The sequence below is a fragment of the Cervus canadensis genome, chromosome 3, assembly GCF_019320065.1.
Source record: "Cervus canadensis isolate Bull #8, Minnesota chromosome 3, ASM1932006v1, whole genome shotgun sequence".
Lineage (NCBI taxonomy): Eukaryota > Metazoa > Chordata > Mammalia > Artiodactyla > Cervidae > Cervus > Cervus canadensis.
The window spans coordinates 67,135,949-67,154,960 of record NC_057388.1 but is presented as its reverse complement, the minus strand read 5'-3'; the positions used below and the strand labels follow the sequence as shown (position 1 = coordinate 67,154,960).

Genomic DNA, 19,012 nt, shown 5'->3' with positions numbered 1-19,012 from the left:
TCTTGCCTGGACAATTCCACGGACAGAAGAGCCTAGTGGGTTATAGTCCATGGGGTCACAAAGAGCCAGACACGACTGAAGTGACCTGGCATGCACGCACGCACGCACATGTCAATAATCATAATAAATGTAAATGATCTAAACAATCTAATTAAGAGGTAGAAAAATGTCAAAATGGATTTTTTTTTTTAAATAAACAAGATTTGGCAGTCATGGACTTATGGAGAGGTAGAATTGCCCAGGAAGAAGCTGATGAGGAAGAAGCGAAAGGAGCTTAAGAGAAACTGTGATTGATGTAAGGAGCACACAGAAAGTGCCTGAAGAAGACCCCTCCCATTAAATAACATATAATTAAAGTAATAATAACAATAAAGTCCTTACAAGGTGAGGTCAGAGACATTATGGGAAACTTTTCCCAAAGTATTTTAATGAAAAAGAAGTCTCCAGTCAAGCTTCAATTCTAAATTTTAGTAGCAAAGATTCAAAAAGGAAACCATGGTACTTGTAATCTAAACTAGCAATACTGCCTCCAGAGAGAGAAACTGGATGGTTGGGAACTGGGATAGGGGAGGGAAATTTTCCACAAAATACTCTTATCTTTTAAATTTTATAGATACATTAAAAAAAAAAAAAAAAGGCCATGTAGCAAATCAGGTGTTAACCAGTTAGAATAATCTTTTAAAAAACTGACATGTGCTCATGGTTCAAAACACTGGGATGCTCAAATTTTCTTTTTATAGCATACTCTGACTATGGAATAAATAAGTTAACAAAATTAATTAATCCATTTAGGAAATATTAGCAGCAATATTTTGTCTTCAGAGCAACCATCCCTCCCCAAATTAAAAACATAATAAACTGAACAGAGGAATAACTACCCCCAAACTGAAAAAAAAATTGGCAGTGTAAAATTTCAGATTTAAAATTTAAAGTTTTCAAAAGCAAAAGAACTCTCTGCAGTCTAGAGTCTAATAACTGTAAATATTTAATGTCTCTTGAAATACACGAGGCATTTCAAATGGATGTAGAATACGATACAGGGAAAAGTTACAGGAATAAACACAATGGTGAAGGGCCAGACAAAGACAGAATTTTTAAAGAAGGAGACAATCAAATTATTCTCTGGAAACTTTAATTATGAAGTCAACAAACGGCAGTTATTGTTCAGTGATGAGAGGCAAGAACATCAAATGGTACAGATTGTTCCAGCAAGATCCAAGTTCAGGGCCCACTTAATGAGCATTTACAGTAAATGATAGTGTTACACAAAATGATAGAGGCACATTACCTTGCCAGAAAACAAAATTTGCAGACTCAGCGTGACATGCAGAGATAGGAGGATGGTGGCTGACCTGATGGAAACAAAGGTGAAAAAAAACAAAAAATTAACTTTTGTGTCTCGCAAAATCCTTTCTTTCTCCCTTGCATTGAGATGTAACACAACTGCAGTGTCTAACTGAATGGAAGCTTGTTAAGTTTCCTTTCAACAAGTCTGTCCGCAAGAGGGAGCTCCTGACACAGCTCTGTCTTGTCAGGAAAAAGCCTGTGAATGGAAGCCTCCGGAAACCTGGGGGAAAAGCAGCCAAGGGGTGAGTGATGAGAGTGCAAATATGTTTTGAAAGATGTGAAAATAAAGGCAGAGACACAGGGCTGCCCAATTACAAATCAGCTAACCGGACATTAGCTTCCAAGGTCAAAATCAATGCTATTCTGAAAGTACCTGCAAATGTTTTAATTAAGATGTCAAATAGTACATATTTTAAATGTTAAGTATTTCTAAGGAACACAAAAAAACTCTTTGGTTCAGCAGATTTTATTGTATTTTATTTTGGTTCAGCAGATTTTAATCTGCTGAGCCCACTCAGTGGGTCAACAGTGCAAGGTATCTTTTTGAAAACTCTGCATCACAATGTCCAGCTACTTTTTAGATCACTGACAAGAAGACCAATCAACTGCTGAGAAAAAGTTTTTGTTCATTTTTTGTTCATAAAAATATCTTGAGTAAATATGCAATTACATTACAGAAAAGAGAGCCCTCTGTAACAGGGACTATAGATCATTTCCCTGCCTTTTGTCATTGGGGTCATTAACTTCTGTTTTACTCACTAATGAAGAAGCTAAAGAGAAAATGGCTCCTCAGTTAGATTTCTTCATTATCTCAGTAACATTCAAGGCACAGGAGCAGTACATGTGCTACTATGGTGATAGTACTATCATGCAGTACTAGTAAATGAGTAATAAGCCTGGCATGATTGCTTGGGATTGCAGAGTTGGACACAACTTAGCAACTAAGTAGCTACAATAAAAGAGTAACGCTGCTAGTGATGTTTCCAGAAATTTCTATGACATAGCTGGTTCTTAGCAAACATTATCTTACATTTAGGACATTTACACATGAGAAAACCAAAACCAGAAAGATTATCTAATAACAACATTGCCCAAACACACCGAGAGGAGTGGAAGTAAAACCCAGCATTTTTAGTTTGCAGGTGGCTTTCAAAGTTTCCAAAAAAAAAGTCCTTTAAGTAGACACACCCTGTTTTCAAACATATCAAGAACTCAGAATACTCAGAGGCCTGCTTGAGGTGAACAGGTGTGGCGGGAAGTTGGGGTGACCAATCCATAACCACTGGCCTTGCTCGGAACCCTGGACTGCAGAGGGGAACATGTTTGAGAACCTCTTCTGTGGCCCTCTTCCGGTGAACAGCCGGGACAGGACGGGAGTGCAATGGTGTCCACTTGGCTTGAAGAAAAGCAGGGACAAAGATGTCAACAGTGCAGCTATCTTTCAGGTCTCAATGAACATATAAACCCCAGATCCACTATGAGGTGGGAGGTGCACATTTGCGGTCCCTCAGAGGGTTTTAATTCTCACTGACCTCTTGAGAATGTGAGCTCCTCTCCATGATTATGTGCATTTCATCTCAAACACTGACTAAGAAACCTAACTCCTAAAATGCTTTTCTTCACTGTCTTTTCTTTCAACCCAACCCCCTAAAGATACATTATATCACACAAACTGCTAAATCCTTGTCTTCTCTTCTTTCCCCATTAGGAGAACAGTGGAGTTACTTTTTAAACCTTGGGATCATACAGAAGAGGGCTTCCCTGGTGGCTCAGTGGTAAAGAATTTGCTCACCAGTGCAGGAGACGCAGGTTCTGTCCCTAGACTGGCAAGATTCCCCTGGAGGAGGGCATGGCAACCCACTCCAGTATTCTTGCCTGGGGAACCCCATGGACAGAGAGAGGAGCCTAGCAGGCTATAGTCCACAGGGGTGCAAAGAGTAGGACATGATGTAGCAACTAAACAACAACATCATATAAAACTAAACTAGGGCAAGACAATACTGACCCCCCACTTTTTCACTCCACTTGCCTCATCCACTCCCCAGTGGAGGGGACAGGAGCTATGGAATAGCCCCATGCCCCATAACATAGGCAGATTTTAAGTAGATTAAGTAGATTATTACAAAGCAGATCATAAGTCATTCCCACAGAAATAATGCAGTAAAAAATGTGAAGATCACAGCCTTGGTCAAGAGTTTGGCATTTTATAAGTCTGGCAAGTATAAGCATCAAAGCAAAATACAATTCATAAAAACTAGAAACTCTTCTGTAATAATTTAAAATCCCATGAAACAAGGATATAAATATACTATCCATATGAATTATAAAAGAAACCCTATCATATCATAAAGTATACATATACATAAAATGCAAATTTGACCTTTTTAAAACAGTTGTGTCAGATTAGTGAATCACTGCTTAGCAAAGTGCCTTTAGATGGAGTTGAAGGGATGTTTTCTGAATGCATAAATCCCAACACTGACATATCAATGATTTGGTTTCTTTCTTTCTGGCTTAAAAACACCTTTGGGAGTGATTTATTTGATGTACATGACTTTTAAGAAGTTTACAAAGCTTTCCAGGGAAACTAAATTGGTGCCTTATTTTTGTTTGATATGTTTCCTTCCCACAGATATTTATTCATGAAACGTATCTGAAGCCTCTGCCATGTGCTGTGTGAGTGTCAGGGAATGAGAGATTGTTCCTGGAGTCCCCCAGATCTAGAAGCTAACTGTGCAAGATCATCAATATCTACTGGCTGTGTGACCCTGAGGGTGTTTTTAAACCTTCTGGGCCCCCATTACCTCATCTGTAAAACAGGACTACCACCACTGACTCTGCAAACTGAAAAAAGATAGCCCATGGAAAGTACCAAGATCATCTGCTAGTACAGAGTCAGCAGAGATTAAATTTAAATTTTTTGTCATGAGTGGTATTTCCACTTAGCTCTCATGGTAACCTTGTGTCTTCATTACCCTTATCTTATGAATTAGGAAATAGGGTTTTTTCCCCCAGTCAAGAGCCTGCCCAGTGCTACATAGTTAATCACTGACGAGGGCAGCACTCTAAATTCAGGTCTTCTGCCTTCAAATCCAACACTGTTTCCTGCGATGCCCTAGCTGCTCCTTGATGGCTGCTCTCGACGCTGGGCCCTGGCTCCTGCCCAAAGCCTCGGCACACTGTTCCCATCTCATGGATATTTAGAAAATGAACCTTCTGAGTTTGACCTTTCCAACCCCTCTGAGTCTTGTTTACTTCTTTGTAAAATGAGGTCTGAGAATCCCTCTGGCTTCAAGATACTATCGTTCTAACATCCGTTTTCTTTGAATCTCTGTATCAGAGGCAGCAGTGGATGCCAGGCAATTGGAAAAGATTCTATTAAGGCTTTGATTAATTAAAAAACCCATGAAAAGGGGGTAATTCCCAGTTAATCATTTAATTTTTATTGATGGTAATCTCTCTAACATCTACTGGAGTAAAGAATAATGGGCACCATCTACCCTGTCTTTGCTAGTACAGGATTTAGTTGAGTTTCTCTTTTTATTACATCTTAACCCAGGCACCAAAAGGGATTAGATTTTGAGTTTGAGTCTGAACTGATTTAGACTCAAAGTGAACACTGTTAACCTGCTGGCTAAACCCACTTTGGGCTCTCTCTCCATCATTTCCTCTCCCCCTCGATCAAATAGGAGCGATTTTTTTACTGGTAAGGACCAAACATTCAGGAAATTAGTATATATGGTTTATCATGCAAGTATTTATATGTATCTTTCTTTCTACAATCTCAAAGTCAGTGAGTTTCCCTGGCAGTTAAGAATTCTTGTGATTTAGCTGAGGTCTTTCTTCACCCTGTCCTGGTGATTTTTGATTTATGCTTTCAGAATGCACTTTATATAAGAGATGGGTGGTAAGGAGACAAGAATATGAGTATTTCAATATTTGTGTATTATGTAGGTTTTTCTTCTTCAGACTGAGAAAAATAAAACCTTAAATACATCAGTCTTGCAGCTGTCCAGAGCCGTAACTATAGAGTCCTCCTAGTCTGGACGCGTCTCCCACCACAAAGGGATGCTTGTGGAAAAGAGAACAAGTGACCAGTCAAAAATCACCCAGGGAGGGGCCAAGGCATTCATCAAACATTTCCTGATTGTCTGTGATGTATCAGGCACTATCTTAGTCACTGAGGATACAATGGGAAACAAAAGAAACAAAAATCTTTACCCTCCTGGAATTTACATTTTAGTGCAGAAATGTAATGGGTGGACAGATATAAGCACATAATTTGCCAGTGGTGACATGGGAAGGAGAATAAAGCAAGGATGAAAATGGGAGATGGTGAGTGGGAATGTCATCCTGGACAGGGTGGCTGGGGCAGGACTCTGTGATGGAAATCTCTGAGGCTAAGAGAAGTAAGACAGCCAATCACATAGATAGCCAGGGGAGGTATGTCCAGGTCAGAGGACGCAGTCACTGTGCAGGGTTGACAGATGCTCAGAATGTTTTAGGAGGAGCAAAAAGGTCAGTGTGGCTGAAGCTGAATGAGCCAAAGTGGGAAGAGGCATGATATCTGGGGGTGTCATCTTAGAAGGCTCTGTGGGCCGCAGCCAGAACTTGGGGTTTGATTCCAAGTGACTGCAGAAGTCATTAGAGACATCACTCTGGTTGCTGAGTGCAGAATTGGCTGTGGGAACAAGGGACCAGATAATGAGTCTATTGCAACAAGCCCAGTCATTGATGCCAACGGCTTGGGCTTGGTGACTAGCTCCAGTGGGGTGGCAGTGAAAATGGCTTTGGAAGGAAGACCCTGGGATTTGCTGATGAACAGGATGTGGATTATAAGAGAAAGCATCGAAGGAGGAGGCCGAGAATACTGGTCTGATTTGGGGGGCAGGGAACAGTTGCCAATTATTTTCTCTTCCCCTGAGTTCAGAGTTAAGTACTTATTTGAAAAACACACAGTTTCTTAAAAAAAAAAAAAATACAGTAAGTAATAACCTAGAAATGCAGAAGCACTGGTTTGGTCACCTTACAGTTGATTTATTGCTTGTTTTACTTGAACAGCTTTGAATTTGCCCTGATAATGACTTTAAATAAGATGCTATTTTAATCAGAAGTAAATAACCCTGCCTATGAGTAGATAAAAGAACCACTCAGATGGGTGATGTGAGTGTGCACAGTGGGAAGTGATAGGTACGGTATTTTTAAAGTCCAGCCAAGAATGTTTTTTCAGAATCTGACGAGTAATAGAAAAGGAAGAAGAGCTGTGTCTGTGAAGCAAAGGAAAAAAGACTCCGTTTGAATCTCTTACAGTTTAGTAACTTTCAATAACTCTGCTCAGCTTTTCAATCAAAAAGTCAACAGTCATGGCTGGATGGGTAAATGCTGAAAATGACTTGAACAATGATCTGATAGCTGAAGTTCCTGGTAACCAGGAAAAGCCACGTTCAGACAATAGCTTAATTGCATATCCTTTATGGACACCAAACTGTTCCCAAAGGTACAGAAAAAAGAAGCAAAGTGAACTGAAATGACTTTTCTGACCAGTCTAGTCCCTGATGAAACTCCACCCAGGATGCCCGAGAACCAATGAGGAAGAATCTGCTGGCCGGACCCCTTGTCCCTGGGAAGGGAAAGGAAGTCCTTTCCTTCTGGATTCTCCCTTCTCTGGGCTTATTTAGAAAACCAAGGCTGAATCAGATTTCTTGGCAGAAAGGAAACCCCTCCCCTGAGAAGGTGGAACAGTCGGAGGTTAGCACATGTGACGGGAATGTTTATGACTGATTCCTGAATGTTCCTTGTTCACAAAGGCCACTGCCCAGCCCGCAATGAGAGTTAAGAACACATTCCTATGTGAGTTTGCAGGATGAAAGGTTTACTTGACAATGACAGGCAAAATCCCATAGTCTGAACAGAGTACAAAAGGCTATTTTCACATGGGCAGCTGATGACTCTGGCAGCTCTGAGCATGGTAACTAAACTTACACAAGACATACCAAAAAAAGGTAAGGGAGAGAGGATGCTGGAATAGAAACAAAGGGTGTCAGCTGAGGACCACTAAAAGGCACTGATGGGCTAGCCTTGGTTTTCTCATCTGTAATTGATCCTTGCCTCACTGGCCACAAAGGGTTATTGTGAAGATCAAACAAGATCCTGATCAAGTTTGAAAAGCATAAATCACCTTGCAAGCACCATACTAGTTAACTGTTAGGAGGAAAATTTGAACAGCAAGTGCCTTCTCTCGTCTCTGACTGCATGAGTCATTTTGATATCGCATTTTTGGGCCTTTTACGTGAGAGGCAATATAAAGAGGGCAAGCTTCCATGTAGCTGAACTCTGTGAAGTAGCAGTTACTTCAACTTCCTTAGCTACCGACAACTCCAAACATTTCCCCATCCCCACCAAAACCACAAGCAAATGAAATCCCAGGGCTTGGAGGAAATGGATAAAAATCACTTTCCAAATCACCCAATCCTGTTGTCTAGAAAACTCAGTAGAAAAGCCGAGTGATCTGTTTTGTTCTAGGTCCTTTCCCCTGGAGATATCTCCATCAGTGTCCTCCTTAGACTAGCGTTCCACCCCAAAATATTAATTCAGGGGTTCTGTTCAGTTTATTACATCAGTCATTCAGCACCTCTACTCATTGTAGAGAAGTACGAGAAAGCAAAGAAGCCCCCAAACTCTGAAAGCTGCAGTCCATCACCTACACATATGGACAAGGGTGGAGTCATGCTGTCTCCATAACAGAACGTTTTCCGGGCTAGAAGCAGAAGGAGCCAGACTGGCAGGTACCATTCTATAAGACAGAATAAATGCTCAGGCACTCTCTTTAGATGTGTTAAATTAGAAAGCCTTCATGCACAACAAGTAGGCTGGTCAATATAACTAACAAGGCCAAGAGAGGGAGTAGAGAAGGCTGAACTGATGTATTGCCTGCTGGCTGGGAAAGGAGGACCCTGGTCAAAACCCTTTCCACTCCCGGGGCAGCAGACAGCCTGGTACATTGAATTAATCAGTTACCTCTCCGTCTCACTGTACACTTATGTGATGACCACATTTTGTCTTCCTTAAGAAATCTGTCTATGGGAAAACATCCCTGGTCAGGCTGACCAAAGCCATCTGGTCCCCATGGCAAGTCTATTTTATATTCTAAAGGCATAGGGTAGTATTCTGATTTATAGACTAGACTTTTATAAACTTAGCTAGTGTGATTCTGTCCCTGAGAGACTCATTCATACTCAGATGTATTAAAAGACTCAACTACCTATGCCATAAGGCTAAATTCCAGACAGATGAAGTGGCTCCCTCATGATCAGGATGGTGGTATTCCCACAGTGAAGCCAGCTGTGAGGACTCCCGGCAGCCTCCTGGATGACTTTCTGTCAGAGACTCAGCAGTGACATTATGCCACTTTCGAACCATTTGAATCAGTAGAGTAGATACAGGATATATTTTTTCAACACTCTTCTAACTGTTCATAAACACTGGGTATTAAAAAGCATTTTAAAAGGTGCCTCTCAGTATAAGAGCAATAATCAGGTACTGAATGTGCTTCACATATCAGTGTGTTATTTTACTTATCCTTTCTGCAGCCTATGAACTAAGCATGATCATCCCTATTTTACAGATAAATAACTGAGGTTTAGAAAGTTTAAGTAGCTCATACAAGGCCACACAGTGGTGGGGTTAGAATGAAAACAGTCCATATTACACCCAGCACGCCCTATGCTACTAACAATGACCAGATCTCTTTCTTATTTATTTCCTTGGGTTCCATTTCATGGAACTAAAGACTAAGTTACGTAACTCTTTCCATCTCTGTGCACACACGTCCAGGGGCTCCCTTTTCTTTCTCCCTGCCTCCACAGGGGAGCCACAGATCCCAAATCAGCCCTGCCCCATCAGGGGCTCGTGGAATTGAAGCTCAGTTTTACACAAGTGCGTGTTACTACTCTTTTTTTCTACCTATTCATCCCATCCTGATTGTCTGCTGTAGTCTGGAGCTATTTTTGGCCTTTGTTTTTTCACATGAGTGCATAGAATACCATGGTAACCAAATTATATTTTCATGTATTCGCATTCCATTTTAGGTTTAGTGTTTAAATAACCCAGTTGAATTTGAATCACATTATCTTACCCTTTAACTACTGATTTAAACCCCTACTTTTTGAATATCAGTGTTTAATTTCTTGTTTTAACTGTTAACCAGAAAAAATTGACAATGTGCTTTGGGATTGTTGTCTAATCATTTTCATTTGAGTTTCAGAGAATGCTGCTCATAATTCACAGTTAAGGCCATCACCATCTTCATAAGACTCTCAGTCACACTCAGTCTCACTCTCAGTCATACCACCCTCCCCTTCTCACTCCCATAATACCAGTCCACTTATAAAGAAGCCCACTTATAAAGAAGGCACCAAGATAATAGGAGGAAAATCAAGTTTTAGCAACTCATCCTTTTATCCTCAGTTTTCTAAGAACTGGGAGGGAATCAATGATGTTTCATGTTCCCAGGCTAACATTTAGGGATAGACACGTTGAGCTGCTGCCTTAACGAGATGGGAGAGACGTGGTCTTTATTTTCAGTCAAGTTACACTCTATTTCAGCTAACCAATTCCTTATTGACAGATATTGTGGATGTCCCCAACATTCTACTACTGCAAGTTATGCTGTTATAGGTCAATAAGGACAGCAAACCCTCACGTAACACTTCCTACTTCAAGGATAAGTGCTCTAAGAGCTTTGTAGAGAATAACTCATTTGATCATTGCAAAACCATCTGAGTCTGTACCATTATCCTCATCACCACTTTACAGAGGAAACTGAAGTACAGATAGCTTAAAGGAACTTGCCGTCGGTTGCAAACCTAGTGAGAGAGAAAGCTGAGATTGGAATCTAGGCTGGCTGAGTCCGGAGATACATTTCTTGAATATTACCCCCTGCTAACACAGGTGGGAAGGGTCTTGTGGAACCTCAGGGAACTCAGGCTGTGTGAGCAGAAGGCTTGTCCATCTATTAGCTGAGGGACAGGCATTCTTGTCTGCCTCTGGCCCATCACCCAATACAGTACCCCAGCACCTAAAACAATGCTAGGCATGTGGTATAATCTCGAGAAGTATTTATGGATGGAATGAATAAATATACAAATGAATGATTTCTCTTAAATCAAAACCAAGAATAATGCATTTATTTGGTGCTCCTGCTTCTGATGGCAGTGCTCCTATTTTAGAATGGTGATGTCAGCAAGCTAGGCTGCACACTTTAAATCTCTTAACTTGCAGATTGGGCAAATGCTTTGTGCTTTAAAAATTCCTCCCTGCTACAAGTTTAAACAGAAAGAACTGTAGTGATGCACACAGCCAAGTGAGCCCCAGCCTGGCTAGCACCTTTAAGCCCATGGGTGGTGGCAAGGTTTCAGTGGAAGGAAACCGATCTCTCTCTTTATGTGTAGAAACACTGTAATTATCTGTTACTGGGAAGCCAGTGACAGGTGGGAAATAAATATTTCAAAAGCCCGCTTAACAGGAGACATGAGCAACTTCTCCCAACAAACAAAAAAAAGGGTGTATACCTACCTGTTCTGAAAAAAACCGGAAGCCCTTGTCCTCACGAATACACTCATATGTTTCTCCAAGGACTGGATTAAAAGGCTTACTCCCAGCACGGAAGTAGCTAGACGCATATGCAGACACGGCAAAGGCTGCCACGTACACCTAGGAAAAGGGGAAGAACCTGGTTATTCCTCCATCACAAAGAAACTTATTTTCACAAAGACATGAACAAAATATAGCTTCTCTTTTTCTCTTTCTTGTTTATTTCAAAAAGGCAATGATTTGTCTCTGGCTTAATGACACCCAAACGGACTTTGGTTTCAAGTTGTGGGTTTAAATAGTGTTCATTTTGGCTTCAGAGACACATGAATCAGATTGTCCATTTGGTTTGATGCCTGCATGTGGATAGAGGCTTTCAAGATGGTGAGTCAGTCCCTATAAATCTGCCACTATCTGACAATCCTGACGTTGTGCTAAGGTTCTGGAGGAGGAGAGGGACAAACAGCATTAAAGAAGCCAAACTTCCCTCAAGACACAGGAGTAAGTCACAGGGAAATCTGCTCAATACTCTGTAATAACCTAAATGGGAAAAGAACTTGAAAAAGAATCAATACATATATTACGTGTATAACTGAGTCACTTTAGGGTACACCTGAACTAACAAAACACTGTTAATCAACTATACTCCAATGTAAAAATTTTTTTAAGAATAAGCATCCTAAGTTTAACCATTCGCAATTTGGTATTGTAGAAACCAAAAAAACTCATCTGACCAAAAAAAAATCTGTGCGAGTCATTTCCTGAGCCTGGGTAATGAGTCATAGGACAGAACACAGTAGCTTTCAAGTTTTGTTTTTCTTGGAGGAAAAATGAGAACTCAAAAAAGCAAAAGAAAGGACTTCCCTGGTGGTCCACTGGATAAGACTCCATGCTTCCAATGCATGGGTCATGGGTTCAATCCCTGGTTGGGGGAACTAAGATCCTAAATGCCACATGGCATGGTAAAAAAAAAAAATTTTTTTTAAAGGAAAATTATAGTTGAATATGAAATGAGAAAAATCTTATTGGCCCTGGCTGTGAGGGTCTCTGTGTTTTGCACAGCTCGCCTTTCAGGGCACTGAAGAGCCACAGTACAGGCCCACCTCATTTCATTGTGCTTTATAGTGCTTTGCAGAAACTGCAATGTTTATAAATTGAAGGTTTATGGCAACTTTGCAGCAAGTAAGTCTGTTGCTGCCATTTTTTCAACAGCATTTGCTCACTTCCTGCCTTTGTGCCACATTTTGGCAATTATCACGATATTTCAAATTTTTTCTTTAGCAGTGAAGCATTTTCAAAATTAAGGTATGTGAGTGAAAGTCGCTCATTTGTGTCTGACTCTTTGCGACCTCATGGACAATACAGTCCATGGAATTCTCCAGGCTAGAATACTGGAGTAGGTAGGCTTTTCCTTCTCCAAGGGATCTTCCCAACCCAGGGATCGAACCAGGATCTCCCACATTGCAGGCAGATTCTTTACCAACTGAGCCACTCGGGAAGTCCAAGAACACTGGAGTGGGTAGCCTATCCCTTCTCCAAAGGATCTTCCCAACCTAGGAATCAAACCGGGGTCTCCTGCATGGGTTAAGAATTTGCCTGCAGTGCAGGAGACCCCGGTTTGATTCCTGGGTCGGAAAGATCTCCTGGAGAAGGGATAGGCTACTCACTCCAGTATTCTGGCCTGGAGAATTCCATGGACTGTATAGTCCATCGGGTTGCAAAAAGTTGGACATGACTGAGCGACTTTCACTTAACGTTAAAAATTAAGGTATATATATTGCTTTTTAGATACAAAGTTATTGCATACTTAATAGACTAAGTATAGTGTAAACATAAGTTTTATATGCACTGGGAAACAAAAAAACTCATGCAACTCACTTTATTGTAATACTTGCTTTATTGAAGCAGTCTGGAACCAAATACACAATATCTCTGAGGTGTGTCTGTATTCTTTTGGTCTTTTGAGAGGGAGGCGGGCAAAAAAATTAAACCTAAGTAGCAATAGCAAATTTTCCTTTCTAATACTGAGTAATAATCTCAATGTTTCCTCTTATCTGCTTATTTTATAAAGTTTCTTATATTGGGGAAAAAAGGCTGGGTACCTTTCATAAGTGTTCACTATTCACATAATTTTCAATGCCTTTCACAAGCTGGACCCACCTTACCACCTCACACTAGAGTGTATAGAACACTCTAGAGTAGCTGGAGAGCTTATTAAAATCAACTTGTGCTCAGTTCAGAGTGTTCTTGAAACCTGGGTATCTGTTCCTCTCTCTGCTTCCTCAGATGTCTGTTTTCTGATTAGCAGCAAGGTCACACGTCTATATGGAATGTTGAGTCAACCCTGAATCACCTTCACAATTTAATATAACACATGTTGAAAAGAACCTGGAATCATTCATGATGCAGGGGGAGGAGTAAGGGAGGGAGCAGGCAAAACAAAGCATCTTCCTTGTGGGCTGGCAACATGAGAAAGAATCTCTGCAGGGGTAGAGTCGACCCTCGTATTTGGAGCAGCAAACCTATTACATGGGCTAGGTTCTTCCTTAATGCTTTTCTGAACTTTCCTTTCTTAATGTATCAGTGCCTTTCCTCAAACTTCTTCTCAAGGTCAAATGACTCCAATCAATCAGCTGACATCCTAAGGGTCTCTAAATTGCTACAAAAATTAAACACCTTTAAAAATGCTTTCATCTTCAAAGTCAATCATGCTCTTTAAAGAAAAGCACTGTCCAGGAATGATAACTTTGAACACTTTCCTTGGAAGCTATTTACCTCCCTTTGTTAATAGAAATTCTCTGGGGGAAGAGTAACAAAGAAGACAGAAAATAAACAGCTTGTTTTTCTCTCCTACTCCTATTATCATTAGCATCAAGAAAGAAAATCTCTTTGATGGGAGAAGTCCCTGGAGATAGTATGGGATGAGATGGGAAGTCTCTTTCAACCAGGAGTTAAGATTTCCCCTTAATCCTCAAATTACTGAAGAAATTGAAGTTTTAAGGAGAGTTTAAACTGCAGAATGTGCACAATTTAGAAAACAAAGGCATCCTCCACCAGTGAGAGGGTGATGTCTGGCTGGGTCCCTGGGGCTGGAGGTGAGCTCTCTGATTCAGCCAATCAGCAAATGCCCAGGACAGAGATGCTGAATGTGGGGGAGGACATTGATGTGCCAGCATCCCACACAATGAGCTTTCTGTTGAGCAGGTAACATACCAGAAGGCAAAAAGAGGAAGAGGCACTCAGTTTTGAAGAGCAAATAGCCACAGTCACAGAAAGGGTTGAGTTGGCCACAATCTTATCACCAAGGTATCTCTGTCCTCTGTCCCCACAGGACAGGGAAAGGATGAGAAATTCTTGGAGGCCCCATTACTTGATTAGAACTGATACTAACTAGAGAACAGAAGATTAATTTTTCTAGGATGATTTTTATTTTTTAACTTATTCTATAAAAGAAGTGGGGAAGGGGAATCAACTATACTCTGATAAAAATTGATTTAAAAATAGTGGCAGGGGGAGAAGAATCTTTCTGATGTGAAAACCTCTTCTGTGACTGAATGATATTTTCTAAAAATTCAGGGGCTGATGGGACAATTTCAAAAATAAACCAAAACCTTCTCATGGGAAATTTACCCTGGAAAAAACAAAAAAGAGCTCAAAAAATTAAATTCTCCCCACTCAGAGTAGTAAAAATAAACATTCAGACAGCCCTCAAGACATGTTTTCCAGCCAGGCAATATCAGAACAATCACATGGAAGGTTCTGGAGAAAGAGGAAGCCCAAAACCACAGAGCAGAACTACCCTCAGGCAGCAGCTGTTACAGGAAAGCCGCCCTCAATGGCCATTCCTGACCAGGTGACTGAAAGCAGCCAGGCAGAGGGGACGCGGAGGTGGCCAGGACATGAGCCTCTCTGATGGGCAATCCAGGTGGAAAGCGGAGGACAGGAGCCCAGGTGCCCGCAGCTCAGCTGCGAAGGCGGGCGGTGAGGGGGCAGGGTGCGTGCTCACCATTCTCTCCAGGGCGCTGGGCAGCTGGGCAGCCTTGTCCAGGAGCTCACTGTATTCCAGCTCCTCGCAGAGCCTCTGCAGCGTGTTGAGGGGCTCATTGAGCTCCACCGGCATGGCCACCTTAGACAGGTCCTTCCCGATGTTGTTTCTCAGGATGTTCCACAAGCTGACGTTACTGGACTTGGGGCACGGTGCTGGCAGGCACGTCCTTCTTTTGGACTTGGCTTCCCCTCCACTGTCGATCACTGGCCCTGAAAGGGAAATCAGCCTGGTTGCCTTATGAGGATTTTCATTTTATTTTACTACTGAAAAGGAAAAAGAAATCCACCTTACCGAGCAAGTATGCGATACTGTTAACCTCAATTATCCAGATTATGACTAAAAGTCAGACAATATAAAGAATCTTGAGTAGCTGAATGGAGCACCCAAAATTATAAACACTAAAACTCATGGACTTTCTTCACAGGGAGGTCTTCATGCTACTGCTCAAAAGCTAGTTCTTCAGAGTTTATACCTGAGGATAATACTGGAAACTAGACTGCTATGCTCAGAGTAGGTTATTTCTAATCTCCTTAAACCATTTAAAAGCACTTCATGTTCTGATAAGAATTTATTAAAATCTTTTAAAAGATCATTGCAAATTCTGATAAAACAATTGTGCATATTACAGGAAAATTATAAAGGAAATAAAAGTCACCCATTATCCCACCACCTAGAAATAGTAGTCATTTATATTGGAGTATTTTCATTTATTGTTTTCTCCATACAGTTCATAATGTTTGTAGAGTTTAATGCTTTGCTTAATCAGTTAAAATAAATATTTTTCTATGCTACCCAGAATTCTTCTAAAACAATTTTAATGAATGTAAAACAATTCCATGCTATGTATAAGCCATAATTTTTTGAATCATCCATCTATTGTTGGACTTCTAGATTTGTTTCAATGTTTTGTTATGATGCAAAAAAAGTTAGTTAATGTACATATTCTTGGATATTTGATTATATCTGATTATTTTCTAAGGACATAAAGAAGTGGGATTATTATGTCTAAGAACTCAAACATTTTTAGACTTCTGATTCATGTGAGCATACTGCTCTTCAAAATTTCCCATTTATCAACAAGCATGTACCAGTGTCCATGTTCTGACGTCATTCTAGGCTTGTCAGCATTCATTTTGAATTTTTGGCAAATCATTAGGTGGACACTGCTATCTCCTTGTTTTAACTTACATTAAAAAAAATTACTATTGTGATTTGGAATGTTTTCATGAATATTCTTTTCTGAATTGTCTGCTTTCCTATTCATATATTAAGACATAACCTTTTGTTTTTATATTTGCTTTACAATGTAATTGCCACTTGACATTTATTTTTACATTTGGCCTACACATCTTTTTAAATGAGTGTAACATTTACGGCTTAGGTATTTACACCCATCAATTTTTTCGTTGTGACAACTTCCATTACTTTATGCTCTGAAATTCTTTTCCCACCCCAACACAACCTATTTTCAAAAGAAACCTTTTGCATTACACCAACATATGAGAAAATGCTATTTTATTTTAAAGTCAATCACTCTGAATAATGAGGCTGCTTTGATGAACAGGAGAATATGAAAGTGAGGTCATACTTTGAAGTCTCATATTAATCTAAACATGCAATTAAATTCTGAATTTGTTTCAGTTGCTCAACATGGGCAAAAATCAAGTAAACAGTTGCAAATGACAGTCTTTAAAAACTGTGTTCCCTGTAATCTCAAAATACTTTGTTTTAAAGAATATTACACTACTACTGTAGAAGACTCTTGAGAGTCCCTTGGACAGCAAGTAGATCAAACCAGTCAGTCCTAAAGGAAATCAACCCTGAATATTCATTGGAAGGACTGATGCTGAAGTTCCAATAGTTTGACCACCTGATGCAAAGAGCCTACTTATTGGAAAAGATCCTGATGCTGGGAAAGATTGAGAGCAGGAGAAGTGGGTGACAGAGGACGAGATGGTTGGATGGCATCACCATCAACAGACATGAGTTTGAGAAAACCCTGGGAGATAGTGAAGGACAGAGAAGATTGGCATGGGGTTGCAAAGAGTCAGACATGACTTAGCAACTGAACAATACTATTGGTAATAATAATGGCTAATACATGCCTAGCTTTTTACTCTGTGACAGTATTTCAAGCACTTTACATATATTATTCCACTTATCCTTTGCAACAACCTCTTGAGATAAACAGTATTATTAGCCCCATTTTACAGATGAAGAAAACTGAGGCACAGAGAACTTGAGAAACGTACCCTAGAACACATAACCAGTGAGTGGCAGAGCTGGGATTAACTGAGGAAATCCAGTTCCTAAATCTATATTCCTAACCACTGAACCTCCACACAGCATCCAATGCAGTGACAGAACCAAACATGTGCAGACTGATTTGGGCAGGTCGGGGAGGGGTATAAATTAATAGGAAACACTCTAAATACCTAACTTTTACTAAGGGTTCAAAGAAATACTAGTGTGGTAATTTATCAAGACCTGGATCCAATCCTATTTCCTTCTGTAGGAAATATTGTGTCCTAGGATGCAAAGGTTATTGCTACATATAATCTTTTCAGTAGAGTACTGATATGTAGAGATCTAATCTTCCAATTATTGCCAAAGAAGAAAGCTGGGTTTGGCCCAGTGTTTGTTCAAGCTAAGAAAACATTGGTCAGTAATCTAGCAACATGACTATGGAAAAGAGAGAGAACCGGCCTTCACCTCTTACATGCTTTTCCTGGCTGGTGTCAACTCAGCACAGGTGTGGTCTTAGGTCCTTGAGCAAGTCCTCTGTTCCTAACTTTGACCTCTGAACCCTCTATCCCTCGGTTCCCCTTGGGATCCTCCCTAAGGCCTCAGATAGAAGGAGACTTTGGTGTTTGTCTGTCTTCTGCACCCACAATGAGGGTTCCCATTCAGTGTGGGTGTTGTTTGCTAAGGAAATAACTGATGCTTTCTCATTTCTCTTTTAGTTCACCTCCTTGTTTTTTAACAAAAACAAGTAGCATATGAACTTGCTCCTATATGACTGGTCTTTACCTTTGAATCACTGGTTCTCAGACTTTTCCACCAAAGTGTTAATCTCTCCAGAAACAATTCAGGAATGACACAGAGCATAATGAGCTTCTGACTTCTAGCAGGTATGATGCTGGAAGGATGTTCTTCCAGAAGACTGTAGAATTACCTGTCTTTTTTGTAATCCTTCAAAGAGTAGGCTCTTTGGCATTCAGATAACAACTCATCATCATCATATTTCACATGTACATGCTGAGCTGGGAAACAATGAAACATCAAAAAGGACCTGACATGGTCCTTGTCCTCCATGTAGATATGAAAAGAGGTGGTGTTCTGGCATAGATAAGCCTACAGACCCCAGGCACGCTGAGCACCAAAACCGGTAGTATTTGATGCTACAAGACTCATATAAAAACCCGTTCAGTGGGCAGATTCTTCTTAAGGTAGGTCAGCTTCCTAAATAAACTTTCGTCTGCTTACTCCTAAATCAGAGCTGTTTGGAGACAGCAGATACTCCAGGTACTCCATGGTTCCAACTCACACTTTCTGGTCATCATTTTCACTCTTGAGATTAACCAGAAATAAAGGGACATCTTAGGGTACCTGAAGCCCTACCCCCAAAGACATAGCTGTTTGCTACTCTCCAATGAGTTATCTTGAAGAATCCGAAGCTAAATTAGCCCTTAGACCAGACCTTTTACAATACAAGTCCTACAGCATGCTTAGACTATAAAAGCCACTAGATACTTGAAGGCAAAAAGCTATATTCTAATATGTTTACAGAAAGTTTAACCACACAAGGAGCATCTGTTATATTAATCTTTGATATTCATGTGATGATTCGTATGCCCTTACTTTATAAAATAGAAATCTGCATGAGCAGACAAATTTATGTGAATGAATACATATTTCACATGAGTGCCATGTTTCTACTTATATTATAAAACCGTTGAGGGTGGCAAGCATGTCTGAAGTTTCTGACGTAGAACGTGCTCCATTCTCTGTCTGCAGCAGGTACTCCAT

The 19,012-nt window shown here is 40.4% G+C and overlaps 1 protein-coding gene across 3 annotated transcripts in view; it reads right to left on the bottom strand.

Annotated features, from left to right (window-relative positions):
* OSBPL3 (oxysterol binding protein like 3) overlaps window positions 1-19,012 on the bottom strand; it is a 196,488-nt gene that overhangs the window by 22,918 nt on the left and 154,558 nt on the right. For all 3 annotated transcript variants that reach the window (XM_043463374.1, XM_043463376.1, XM_043463375.1), the window contains 3 exons: window positions 14,942-15,192; window positions 10,921-11,058; window positions 1,289-1,352 (listed from right to left, as the gene is read on the bottom strand). In XM_043463374.1, coding sequence (XP_043319309.1) covers window positions 1,289-1,352; window positions 10,921-11,058; window positions 14,942-15,192 — 453 coding nt within the window. The remainder of the gene's footprint in view (window positions 1-1,288; window positions 1,353-10,920; window positions 11,059-14,941; window positions 15,193-19,012) is intronic.